General features: G+C 49.2%; 1 protein-coding gene across 1 annotated transcript in view; it reads left to right on the top strand.

The window, feature by feature from the left end:
* The window catches only part of LOC105561717 (fibrillin-2), a 40,180-nt gene that overhangs the window by 16,673 nt on the left and 10,138 nt on the right, over positions 1-13,369 (top strand). The window contains exons 3-11 of the mRNA XM_012011946.1: positions 230-412; positions 4,186-4,513; positions 5,431-5,582; positions 5,735-5,866; positions 6,900-7,022; positions 7,261-7,518; positions 8,577-8,846; positions 9,132-10,648; positions 10,871-13,100. Of these exons, the coding sequence (XP_011867336.1) occupies positions 230-412; positions 4,186-4,513; positions 5,431-5,582; positions 5,735-5,866; positions 6,900-7,022; positions 7,261-7,518; positions 8,577-8,846; positions 9,132-10,648; positions 10,871-13,100 (5,193 nt within the window). The remainder of the gene's footprint in view (positions 1-229; positions 413-4,185; positions 4,514-5,430; positions 5,583-5,734; positions 5,867-6,899; positions 7,023-7,260; positions 7,519-8,576; positions 8,847-9,131; positions 10,649-10,870; positions 13,101-13,369) is intronic.

The raw sequence follows: 13,369 nt of genomic DNA, 5'->3' as shown, positions 1-13,369 counted from the left end.
ATCTATCTGATTACCGAGTACAGTGTACGATGTACGAAGTCCGACGTGCGTTTGATCCGATAAATATTGTTTATTGGCTTTTTGGAAACATGGCGAGGGGGTTCGATGGCACGCCAAATTTTCGTCCGAGTGCCAATTCGTCGTGCCATCGTAGCCCCCCCTCGTGTTTTACGGCCTATTGCATTCGCGACACGGTGTCGTATATAAAGCCCGTTTTCCTCGCTTTCAGGGATACTCGGCGATTGTCCTGCGGCGCGGCCGCCGCAGTGGGGCACCGTGAGGGAGAGAGTTCTTCAGGACGGCGCTCTGCGGATTGTGTACTCGTGTGAGCCGGGCCGCAAGCTCAAGGGTCACAAGATAGCGACTTGCACCGCCGACGGCTGGGACCATCCCGTCCCGAAATGCGTGCCTCGTAAGATATCGCCGTCTAAACCGTAGACTTCTGCACGGGGTGTGCCAGGAGGAAAGGTCAAATATTCTGGGAGGTGATAGTATCGGCCATTTTGAGCAAAAATGCTCGTATGACTATACGTCCCATTTCCCACTGTTCTCGAGATAGAGCTGTTTGATTGTACAGTTGCTTACTGACGAGAAAGAAATGCCACGTACTATTTCTAATATTTATTGTTCAAGCAATGCATTTTTGACAGATCATAATAAATTTTCAAAAATCCCACCGTTAACAACAACGCATTTTTCAACTCTTGTGCGAACACGGCGCGTTTGCTCGTCTGAGTACATCGTGGCGTTCCTTTACATTTTGAACATTTCCGCAATGTTATCAGCACAACAGTCAACAGACGTATGAGAGTAAATTCCCTTTATAAAATTGGATAAAGGGTGAAGTGTACAGAAAAAAAGTAAATGCACGAGACATTCAAGTAGCTCTATCTCGGAAACAGTGGGGAATGGGACATATATTCATATGAACATTTTGCTCAAAATGACCGATACTATCGCCTCCCAGAATATTGACCTACCTCCCTGGGACACCCTGTATACTACCATAGTATAACTAGTAGGTCCACTCCGTCATTGGTTTCGTTTTGCGTCTATGGCCCGGTTTCACGTTGCTTAACTTTAAGCTTAGCTGAATTCGTTCTTTGTCTCTTTCCAACTGTTACTTTAGAAAAAGACAAATATGAATTAAACTGAGGTTAAAAATGGGACGTTTGGCGAAACCGAGCCTAAATCCCAGGCTCGAGCGGACGCTCGTCGGGATCAGTCGGGCGCGAGATCCACGATCAATCTCCATGATTACACCCTACACTGCCGTCGTTTTGACTCGATTAATTGACGTTCGCGGAACCGCATTTGCCGCCTTCTTCACTTAACAGCGGCGACCGATCGTCGCCTGGGCGATTATTCACCCGTCAACCCGAGTTGTCGCAATTCTCGATAATTGCGATATAAATGTTGTTATTGGAAAATATAATTGTATCTTTACCAATTTCGCAGGCCCATTTAGAGCGTTCAGGACAATTGATCGTTTATGCTGATGCGGATGACTTGATTAACGCCATTTGCACATCGCGCGTCTATTCTGGACACGTCCGCGTTAAGGAAATTGTTTTGAATTATCCTGCAATTGGAATCCCGGCGAATTAACGAATTTGCGCATATCACGTATCGCATGATGTCCCAGCTATGTCCCTAGCTATGCGGCATTATACTAATTTGATCGACGTAAGTCAATTATCCACATGAAAGGGGGCTTAACTCCTCGTGCCTGGCTCGGCTGAAGCCTCGACGCGCGTGTTCAATAGACTGACGGACAAATCCGTTTACTGCGAGACATCGCGCTGTCGAAATAAAGGGACTCACGGCGTCGAACTCGCTCTTAATACCGTAATACGAATCGCGGTTTAGCTTATACGTTCGACCACCCAGCTCATGATCAACAGACGGAGATGGCTAGATATGTATGATGATTAAACCTCGCGTCCTCTTGTCGCTCATTTCGATTGCCGCGCGCGATAAATTCGGAGATAAATTTGATATTAATGTATCTCTACCGAGGGGCACGACTCCTGACATATAATTATATATTTTTCACATTACAGAATAATTAAATTCGAAAGCGCGAACATACGAAAGTCACGCCCCGCGGGATAAGACGCCGCCCGGCGTTTCACCCGATCAGATTCTGTTGCGTTAATCTAAGCTGGGATCGAAACTGTATTTGAAATCGCAGTTTTATGAAAGTCGCGGAGGCGCGAAGGGAGAGATATGTCAGAAAGTCCCGAAAGTTTCTCGAGGAACAATTTACCCAAGACGCCCATTCCTATGATTTGTGGAAACACGACTTTACCGTGGGATTCAATTTTCACCGATGCTCAAGTTATCGGCATATCTTAAGCCGGGGGTTGGCATTGCTCCCGAGACTGCGAATATATAGGGTGTCTTCCATTCTTCGCGCTCGGCGAAGAACTTTTTTAATTAAAAAAAGAGAGAGAGAGAGAGAGAAGGAGGCGGCGGGATCGGATTATTTATTTCAGCTTGTAACTGCCGTCGTATTATTCGCGATATCAAATAATTGATTTTATCCCATTTCACGCACGCGACCCCAAGAACCTAACGAACCACCGTACCTTCATTATTGGTTGGCTACAAAAATGTGCCCCTGAAAGGGTTAAACCGACGGGAGGTATCGAGGCTCGACGAACACTTAGTAATCGCGTGCTTATAAATCGCGCGATCGCAAATGTTTGTCCGGCCGCCATCCCGCGACTCCCCTAATGTGGACCGGAACCGGCCGGAATTCCCCGGGCGGGGAAAATTCGCGGAGCGGCGGTTTCGGTGCTCCAGGAACGCCGCCTCGTTCCATCGCGCGTGCTATCGGCGGCACGAGATTCGCCGACACGGCATAGCTCGCATTCGCCTCGATGGAGATAAGCCGCCAAGTCATACACTCCCGCCCGGACGTTACGAGCATACGTACACGTCCCCCGCCTTCCTGCCTCTCCCCCCCCCCCTTGGATCGGCGCTTTAATCCGGGATATGCCGCCGGTGCACCTGACGAGAGGAGCTTGCGTGTGCCAGCTTGCGCTTATTCAATTATTAGGCGTAAATGTAAATTACTCGAAAATATCGCGAGGACGAGGCAGCCCTGAAGGATTAAGGTTCATTTAGTAAATATTGCTTTCTTGTTTTTCAATGGACGCCCCTTGGGAAAATACACCTTAAAAAAAGTTGACAATTTCACTTTAGAAAAATAAGAAATGTGAAAAGTAATTTTGGACCTACTTTAAGAATTTAAAAGGAAACTTTGGGTTTGTTTTCTGTTCCTGCACTGGTCAACTAGTGCAGTAAGCTAGAATGAGAAAAAATATGCTTGTCTTACTCCAATTTATTGCACTAGTTCACTAGTGTAGGAACAGAAAACAAGCCTTTTAAGAATTGTGAAAAGTTCGTGATATATAATTTGTAATACTGCGTGCGGTTTCCTTACGAGAAAGTGCTATGCCGCGCGGTCCTCTAGCGGGAACTTCGACAGGCTTGGCTGTCTAAAACTTGCATAATTTGATAATGCACTGACTCTTAGAGAGTAGATGGCAAAAGGGGGCCTGGCGCGTCGTCGAGATATGAAAGCGCCGTTTCCATATTCTACGAATAATAATAATTACACTGCGAGTGACTTTTCTCGCGCCCGCGTTAAAGAAATGGCGCAGATCTCTTTATGGAAATTAATCCCGGCAGGCTCACTCGACCGCTTTATGCGTTATTTAGCTGACACAGGAGCGCGTGTGAAAAATTCATTATTTGATGACAATCTCGTACGGTACGCGAGAAGGCGGTAAAAGATGTATCTCTCGCCCCGTGTTGGACGCGTATATCCGATGAGATTAATCCTCTGTGATGTAACGCTAACGCCGGAATACCTCCAGAAACATTTTTGCTCAGCAAACCGAATATTCTATTTAAAGTCCATTCGGCGGGCGTGTGTGAGTGACGAGAATTTAATTAAAATTCCTTTAATTATAATTGCAAAATGAATATTTTATTTCGTGCTAACACAATAAACGTACAACGCGCTAATGATCTCGCGCGCGCGCGCGGGCGCGCGCGAGCGCGCGTTGATGAATGAGTATTTACGTTTATTATTCATTAACAGCACGCGGGCAATTGCATTATTCTATTCGCGAAATAGAGAGATTAGCTGACGTTACATTACATTGTGTGTAGATAATATATTACGGCGCTTTCGTAACGATCTCTATCTCGGCGATCAACCAATCGTCCCGGACAGGAGCAAGTTACAAATCGCGAAGGAACGTCTTAAGGGGCCAGAGAGGGTAGACGATTTGAAGAAACGCAGAAAAACGAAGGAGGGTAAGAAGAGGAAAAAGAAAAGGAAGAGGCCGGCGAAATCGTCGGCGAGGCTGCCTGCAACGAGATTAAATGAAACCGTGGTGTCCCAACTGGATATCAGCTGCTTCGCGAGGAAGATCCTCAGAAAGGGACATATTAGGGCCCCTTTGATCGAGCATGCTCGTCCCGCCAAATACGCCAGGTTCGTAGCAGCGTCGATTGAGATAGCCGAGATTTAAAAAAAAACACCCTAACACGATGAAACGATTTATCTTGGAGAGAGTTGAGGATTTTCATTTTATCGGGCTGATTCGATATGAATCAAAGTGTTTATCACAAGGGGGTGACCACTTAATGTAATCGTGGAACAGTTTCCGAAATCATGAAATGGTTTCGAAATCCTCATTTTCAAGTTTCTTCAATTGTTAGACAATAAACATTAAAACTGGACGTTTTCTCAACTGGTTTTCGTCTTCCTCCCAAAATTTATACTTCTTTTGGTGAATTATTATTATTTTTTTTATAATAAGACTGAAGTAGTTACTGTTAGAACAACGGTGAGTTGAAACGTTGATACACCTTTGCGCGCAAAGGTGCGGAACAATAAACAGTAGATGCAAATACAAAATTACTTCTCGGTTAGATTAGTCGGAAAAGTGGGAAGCAGGGAAACGCGTTTTCTACAATCTTAACTGAAATTACCTCTGCAAGCAGATACTTAGTAAAATAAAAATATATAATGTTTTCAGGAACTCTAATAGCTCTTTGAGATTTAACAACCTCATACACTTTTAAACGTGCGTGTAAGGAAATTATTTGCAATTAGATGAAATTATTTCTAATCAAATAAAATCGTACGGAATCAAATGGAATCGTGTAAATCGGTGGGACAACATTTTAGCCAGTGGTCACCCCCTTGGTTTATCACCCGGGGAAATTGATGGCGAACTCGAAAGTACAGTTTGCCGAGTTTAATCGCGCGTAGAACTCGAATGCTTAAAGAATTATGCAACGGGCTAACCGCGACGCATTATATCGAATCCAGCTCGACGTAGGACAAAGCAAAGTGATAAAGTATATACGTATCCGGAATAATAGGATGTACATTGTGTTCTATAGAAGGAAGAACGTATTGCCGCCGTACAATCGATACCTCGTTGCGGTTTACGAGTGCGCGGACGGGTACGTCTTCGTGGACTCGACGACGGACAGGCTTTTTTGCAGCAACGGCACCTGGCTCGGGCGTCGCCCGAAATGCGTGAGGGACACTCGTAAGCATGAACACTATTTATCCCGGTAATAATCATACGCGCGAAGTGTGCGCGGCTTGCGTTGACGCGCGCTCGTCAATCATATTTTTCAATTCTACGTACGCGTATGTGTACGGGAATCGATTTGCGAATGTGTTTATGAAATGCTCCAGAACTGCCGGCGGATAAGGTGAAACGTTGCGATCAGGGAACGGGCGAATGCGAACACGTGTGCGAGGATACGCCGAGCGGCATAAAGTGCTCCTGCTTCGACGGCTTTCGAGCTAAAGGACCGTCCTGTATCGGTAATCCATATGCCCACAGCCATATACAAATTCACCACTGCATATTCCACATTTTTATACCTTTTGAGGAAAGTCAAACTCGTACCCCCCTTTCCCCCTGTTCCTCCCTCCTCCCGCCCCCCCCCCCTCTCTCTCTCACTCGACACGCGATATTTCCGTCGATATCCTCCGCGAAATTCGCGTACCGTCTTCGTATTGACTAGCCACTGGTATCGATTCGTTGTACTCGCTGTTTTCGACGTTCCATCCCTTCGACGTGTCAGTTTTTCATCTACCGCGCTTTATATTCGTAAATTTATGGAATCGGCGAACACACACCTGAATAATGCACGTCGTCGCGGTGTGCTCGCGCGGCGAAAATAATTTTAGCCGGGGACGTGCACGTACGAATGGCAATTTTAAGCGCACTCGAGAACCGACCGCCCGCCGTAAATCACCGCCGTCTTAATAATGGGATTATCGGTTTTGGCGCGTACCGCACTATTTAAGAGTCGAATTGCACGTACTATACCGCGCGATATCGAGTTTAAAAACCGTTATCGGGCTCGGACATTTCTCCGCGCGTACGCCGGTTTTCTATTTTCGCTCCGCCGCCCTGTAATACGCAGCATGTTTGCAGATCGTATCGCGTTTGTAGCCCGATGATTGCCCGATCAGCGTGTAACGTAGCCCGAGTGTTACAACACGCGATATCCCAGCGTGTCGATAATACGCGATTGTTGCCGTTGAATCTCTCACTCCGCGACTCGCGATAAAATGCTAACAAATATACGCGGACGGGAATTTTAAAGAATAATATCCACCGTCCTTCGCAGAACGCGCCAATTAATTATCCAATTTGGCGCGTGCATTAGCTCCCGCCGTTGTGCTGCATCGGTCTTTCGCTCCTCGCGAGAAAAAACAAGAGGGAGAAACGAAAGTTGTGTAAGAATGTTGGGAAAATTTAATTACGACGTTGCCGCGTCATGTATAAAATTGCGAGGCGCTTAAAATTCGATTATCGATTTTCCTCTCCTCTCTGATATTCTCTCAGACGTCGACGAGTGTGCAGAAGGCATTGCGAAATGCGCCGATATTTGCCGCAACGAGCCCGGTTCGTACGCTTGCGAGTGTCATCGTGGTTTTCAGCTGGGAACCGACGGTCGTTCTTGCCAAGGTTAGTCACATAGAAAGAAAGATCTTGGAACAAATATTTACTAACTCGCCGGTCCCGCTTTTGTGTCGGCGTATCTAGTATTTCCACTTACATTTACACGTCCGCGTCACCGAAAGTCTATCGCAGCTCCAAGGGGCAATTTATTTCAGCGCGCCTTGATTCAATTTATTATTTAATAAACGAGAGATAATTGCCGGGAGGGAATTCTCTCTGTACGGCTGCACGTGTATTGCTCTAGACGTCAATGAATGCCTCTCAAACAACGGTCACGGATCCTGCCAAGGCACTTGTCGCAATCTCGATGGTAGCTACGAGTGCAGTTGCGAGGATATCCCTGGGTACAAATTAGCTGCCGACAATCACTCTTGCGAGGACGTCGACGAGTGCGCGCTAAACAACGCCAACTGTTCTCACCTGTGCTTGAACACACCCGGGAGCGTCTTCTGCCTCTGCCCGGACGGTTTTTACCTGACGAACGATTGGAAAACATGCCAGGGTAAATGCTCATCTCACGTTCGTTTCCGATCGATCGTTTTAGTTTCTATTCTCAATTTTCTATCGTGAATTTCCGAAAACCACTCGCACCCCGTTCATGTGTTCCCCGATGTTTCGAACGATCTCAAGATAAACGTCTTTAAATTTTTACCGATGAGAAAAACGAAGGCACAAAATGTTCAAATGAAGTCATATGGGATTCGATATTTTCTTGTTACTTTTTGGACATATATTTACATAGTTAAACGCGCTTAAAATAGTTTCACATGGATTTCCAACTTTCCGCGTGAAGCCGAGGGTCCACCCCACGCCCCTTGGTGCTTTCGGTGCGGAGCGAGGTCTATTATTGTACGATTTTACATGGGTTTCCAACTTTCCACGCCGAGCAAGATCCGCCCCATATGCTAAATATTGCTAATTAGTTTAGAGAATTTTTAACACAACATTTTTTAGACATACGGTTTCAAGTTTTGTCGGTGAAAATTTAAGGATATTCATTTTGCAGTCATTCGAAACATTTTCACCAAAGGACACGTAAATGGGGCGTGGATAATTTTTCGGAAATTTTTCTATTTATTTATATTTTTACAATTTTATAAAACTATTAAAACGTTGGTTCAAATGTTTAATTGCATTGCGATATGTTTTTCTACCTCGGTAATTTCGTTCTCATATTTTAGATCGATTGATCTTACAATATTTATGTAGAGTCTCTTCTCCCATTCTACTAAAATCTTATGTAGGAATTAATTTTGCAAGAGTGACTATTATAAGGTCTGTTCTTCTGCAAAAGTAAGTGTTATAAATAAAACTTTATTACTTACTTTTGCAGAAGGGGACGAATAAGTTAGAATTTGTAATAGTCACTTTTGCAAAATAAATTTCTACATAAGATTTTAGTAGAATGGGAGAAGAGATCCCAGATAAATATTGTAAGATCAATCGATCGAAAATAAGAGAACGAAATTACCGAGGTAGAGAAACATATCGTAACGCCATTAAACGTTTAAACAAACATTTTAATAAGTTTATTACAAAATTGTTATCGTTTCCAATCAGATATTAATGAATGCGAGGCGACACCGACGATTTGTGCAGAGAACACTGTGTGCGAGAACACAGTGGGATCGTACAAATGCACGAGTAGGGTACAACCGCACGTGGTAACGAAGATCCTTCGAGAAGAGGACTACGATGGCGAAAATGAAGACGACGAGGACGAGGACAACGAGGATTACGGAGAAGAGATTACCGAAGTTCCTCAGAATTCAAAGTGCGAAAACGGCTTCAAGAAAAACGAAAATTTCGAGTGCATTGGTAAGTGTATCTGAGGAGATAAACTTTTTATCAGTAACACCTATAATAATGACAACAATGTCCCGATAGTCTAGAAAAATGCGATGCCTAAACGTCAAAATTTTCAAATAAAAATGTTAAGACACATTGCGCGAACCTTCCGCCTCTCTTAATTCCTTATGCATACTTTTCTCCGTAGAAAAACTAAAGCTGAAATAAAATTTCCATCTGAACGAGACCCGGCCGACGCTAATCGGGAAAGGGGGTGCTATCGACAGTTTCGGAAAGCGAGATCACCCCGCTAACATTTTCTTCCAGATGTAAACGAGTGCGTCGAGAGTGAGTCGCACGGCTGCCAGCACGAGTGCGTGAACGAGCCGGGCGGCTACCGTTGCACCTGTCGAGCCGGTTACGAACTCGAGGAGGACGGCGCGACGTGCAGAGACGTGGACGAGTGCAACATACCTTTCCGATCGTGTTCGCACACCTGTCGCAACACCATTGGCGCGTACGTGTGCGAGTGTCCTTCGGGGTTCACGTTGAAGGACGACAACGCGACCTGCGTCGAGGAGCTCAGGAGCTGCGCCGGCCTGACGAAACCTTGCTCTCACGTCTGCGAGGACACCGTGGAGGGACCGCGATGCGTCTGCCTGGCCGGATACGAACTGTCGGACGACCGTGCGACCTGCACGGACGTCGACGAGTGCGCCCGGGGGGCTCCGTGTTCGCACTCGTGCGTCAATTTGGACGGCGGTTTCGTCTGCACGTGCCCGAACGGTCTGGAGATCCTGGAGCACGCGAGCAAATTCAACTGCACCGACGTGGACGAGTGCGGCAGGGACGATCACGGCTGCCAGCACCGGTGCGCGAATCTGCACGGCGGATACGAATGCGCCTGTCACTCAGGGTTCGTCCTGGACACTGACGGCAGGTCCTGCAGCGACGTGGACGAGTGCGCGGAAAATCGACACAATTGCTCGCATGCGTGCAAGAATTATCCCGGAGAATACGAATGCGTCTGCCCGGAGGGATACCGGATCCTGCAGGATGCGCGCACGTGCGCCGACGTGGACGAATGCGCGGAGGGATCGCACGAGTGCTCGCACGAATGCGTCAACGAGGAAGGCGCTTACAGGTGCGGCTGTCCTGGCGACATGTCCCTGGACGATACCGGGAGGAATTGCGTTCTCTCCGACGCGTGCGAGATCGCGAATTGCAGTCACGTCTGCGAGAAGGAGCGGGACACCTACAGATGCACCTGCCGGGAAGGATACATCTTGCAGGACGACGAGAGAACCTGCTTGGACATGGACGAGTGTCTGGAGGATGAGCACGATTGCTCGCACGAATGCATTAATAGCCCCGGGAGTTACCGATGCGCTTGTCCGCGGGGTATGAGGCTTCTCGAGGACGGCCTTACCTGCGGGGACTCGGTGTGCTCGCCAGGGCTTCGGCAGGACGAGGGCGGTCAGTGCCAGGACATCGACGAGTGTGCCGAGGGCGGGCATGAGTGCTCGCATACGTGCTACAACACGTACGCGTCTTACCGCTGCTCGTGTCCTCTCGGCTGGATCCTGGAGGACGACGGTCTCACTTGCGCGGAGCACGATCCTTGCTCCAACTCCTCGTGCTCACACTCGTGCGTTCCGTCAGGCTCGGGTTACAGATGCGAGTGTCCTCCGGGTTACCTTCTGGACGGGGAGACGTGTGAGGACGAAGACGAATGCGAGGACAAGGCGGTGCACGGTTGCAGTCACGATTGCAGAAATCACGAGGGCTCCTACTCCTGCGTCTGTCCAGCGGGACTGGAGCTCGGGGAGGATAATCGCACGTGCGTAGACGTCCCGGACGAATGTGCGAGATCCCGAGGGAACAATAACTGCACTTGTCCCGCGGGATACACGTATTCCCACGGCGAGCGTATTTGTAAGGACATCGACGAGTGCCAGGACGAACGGAAACACAACTGTTCCCACGGCTGTATTAACACCGACGGCTCTTACTACTGCGAGTGTCCTTCCGGATGGCGGTTGCGGGAGGATTCCAGGACGTGCCAGGAGCTGCCGGATGATCCTTGCGCCAAGGATCACGGTTGTTCGCATACGTGCGAGCAGGACGACGGTCGCGTCCGTTGCGGTTGTCCGGAAGGATACGAGCTGCGGGACGACGGGAAGACTTGTCGGGACGTGGACGAATGCCTCGAAGGATCTCACGCGTGCAGTCACGTTTGCGTAAACGTCGAAGGTGCTTATCGTTGCCAGTGTCCTTCGGGATTTCGGCTGGACGGCGATCGTAAGACCTGCCAGGACATTGACGAGTGTGCGTCCGAGGAGGCTGATTGCTCTCATGGGTGTTTAAATGCAAACGGCACTTTTAACTGCACCTGTCCCGACGGATACGAGCTGCAGGATGACGGCAGGACTTGCGAGGATGTGGACGAGTGCGTCGTCCTGGATAATCCTTGCTCGCATAGCTGTGTAAACCGTAACGGCAGTTACGAGTGCTCGTGTCCTGCGGGATATCGAGGCGAGGACGGCAGGACATGCGAGGACGTCAACGAGTGTATCCAGGATAACGGAGGGTGCTCGCACCTTTGCGCTAACACGGAAGGTGGGGTCGAGTGCGCGTGTCCCGAGAACTACGAGTTGCTGAAGGACGACGGCAAGACGTGCGTAGAGGTGGACGCATGTTCCATCGACAACGGGGGATGCTCGCATTTCTGTCATCACGAGGAGGGCCGGTCGCACTGCTCCTGTCCGCCCGGAATGGTCCTGCCAGAGGACGGAACGGTGTGCACGTACGAGAACGACTGTCTGCAGGACAACGGCGGCTGTTCCCACTTGTGTTACCACGAGGATGGGAACGTGACCTGCGCCTGTCCGCCCGGTATGATCCTGGCGGAGGACCAGAGACTTTGCGTGCAGGAGGACGGGTGTGCGATCGAGAACGGCGGCTGTTCTCACTTCTGCCACGATCGTGACGGTAACGTGACGTGTTCGTGTCCCACGGGGATGTCGTTGTCGCCGGACGACGACGCTCTTTGCATTCACGAGAACAGGTGCGACGGCGAATGTTCGGGTACCTGCGTCCTCTCGGACGGTTCGGTCGTCTGCGAGTGTCCCGAGGGCTACCGTCTCTCGCCGCAGGACAACGCTACCTGCGTGGACGTCAACGAGTGCCTGGAGTTGCGGGACAACTGCACTCATCAGTGCCTGAACACCCCCGGCGGCTACAACTGCAGCTGCAACGTCGGCTTCTCGCCGAATCCTCAAGATCCTACTCTGTGCGACGACATCGACGAGTGCCAGGTCGAGAACGCAGGATGCTCGCACTCCTGCGTGAACCTGGTGGGCGCCTTCAGATGTCAGTGTCCAGCGGAGTACTCTCTAGAGCGGAACAACAGGACCTGCGTCTTAACAGACGGCTGCAGGAGCAACAACGGCAACTGTTCCCATCACTGTCATCGAGTAGACGACGTGACTCCGAGCATCCGTTGTTCCTGTCCGCTCGGTTTCCGCCTGAGGCGCGATCTCAAGACCTGCGAGGACATCAACGAGTGCGAGGAGTTGGAGAATGACGTGGACTCCGGCTGTTCTCACACCTGCGTCAACACCGAGGGCGGTTATCGGTGCGAGTGCCCGGTCGGTTTTATCCTGATGCCGGACAACCGGAAGAATTGCGTAGATGTGAACGAGTGCCTGACCAGCGGTCACAATTGCACTCACGACTGCGTGAATCTGCTGGGCGGCTACGTGTGCACCTGCTACGAGGGACATTACCTGGACACCGACAATTCTACTTGCTTGGATATCGACGAGTGCCTCGAGCGAAATGGCGAGTGCTCGCACAATTGCACCAACATCAGTGGCGGTCACGTCTGCTCTTGCCCGACGGGCTACGAGCTGTCGCAGGACGAGAAGACCTGCGTCGATGTCGACGAGTGCGCGAGCGACAACGCCGGTTGCGGCCACGGGTGCGTCAACACCGTGGGGTCCTTCCGCTGCGAGTGTCCGCCGAATCATGAGTCCTGGAATGGATCCTGCCGGCCGTCCGATCCTTGTCTGGACCGTAACGGTGGCTGCGAGCAGATCTGCGCCGCGGTGAACGGTACCGCGGTATGCTCGTGCGAGAAAGGCTTCCAAAGGGACGAGGCCGATGGTTTCAGGTGTCGCGATATTGACGAGTGCCAGGAGCAGCACGGCTGCGATCACATTTGCGTCAACAAGCCCGGCTCGTACGAATGCATATGTAAAGAAGGCTACCGAATGGAGAACTCCGCTTGCATAGGTCAGTGAGGCAACTGTTCAATTTCGGAGTCAATTTCGGATACTGAAAATGTTTCTTTTAAAGCTCCCACATATACGTATTCTCGACATCCTTAAGTGGCGAACAATAGATTATTCGTGGCCGATTTACCGACCAATCTCGACCACCTTAAGATGTTAAAAGAATTTCTGGAAAAAATCCGTTTAAGACTTCTAGTATATAATTTTGAAATATTACTGAAAATAAAGCAGACGTTCTAGCTGTTACTTGTGAAAAATAGATCGAATGGG

The sequence above is a fragment of the Vollenhovia emeryi genome, unplaced genomic scaffold (genome assembly GCF_000949405.1).
Source record: "Vollenhovia emeryi isolate VEMERY1.0 unplaced genomic scaffold, V.emery_V1.0 DF939203.1, whole genome shotgun sequence".
NCBI classification, from domain to species: Eukaryota; Metazoa; Arthropoda; class Insecta; order Hymenoptera; family Formicidae; genus Vollenhovia; species Vollenhovia emeryi.
The sequence above is the reverse complement of the archived record's forward strand: the minus strand, read 5'-3'. Positions and strand labels throughout refer to the sequence as shown.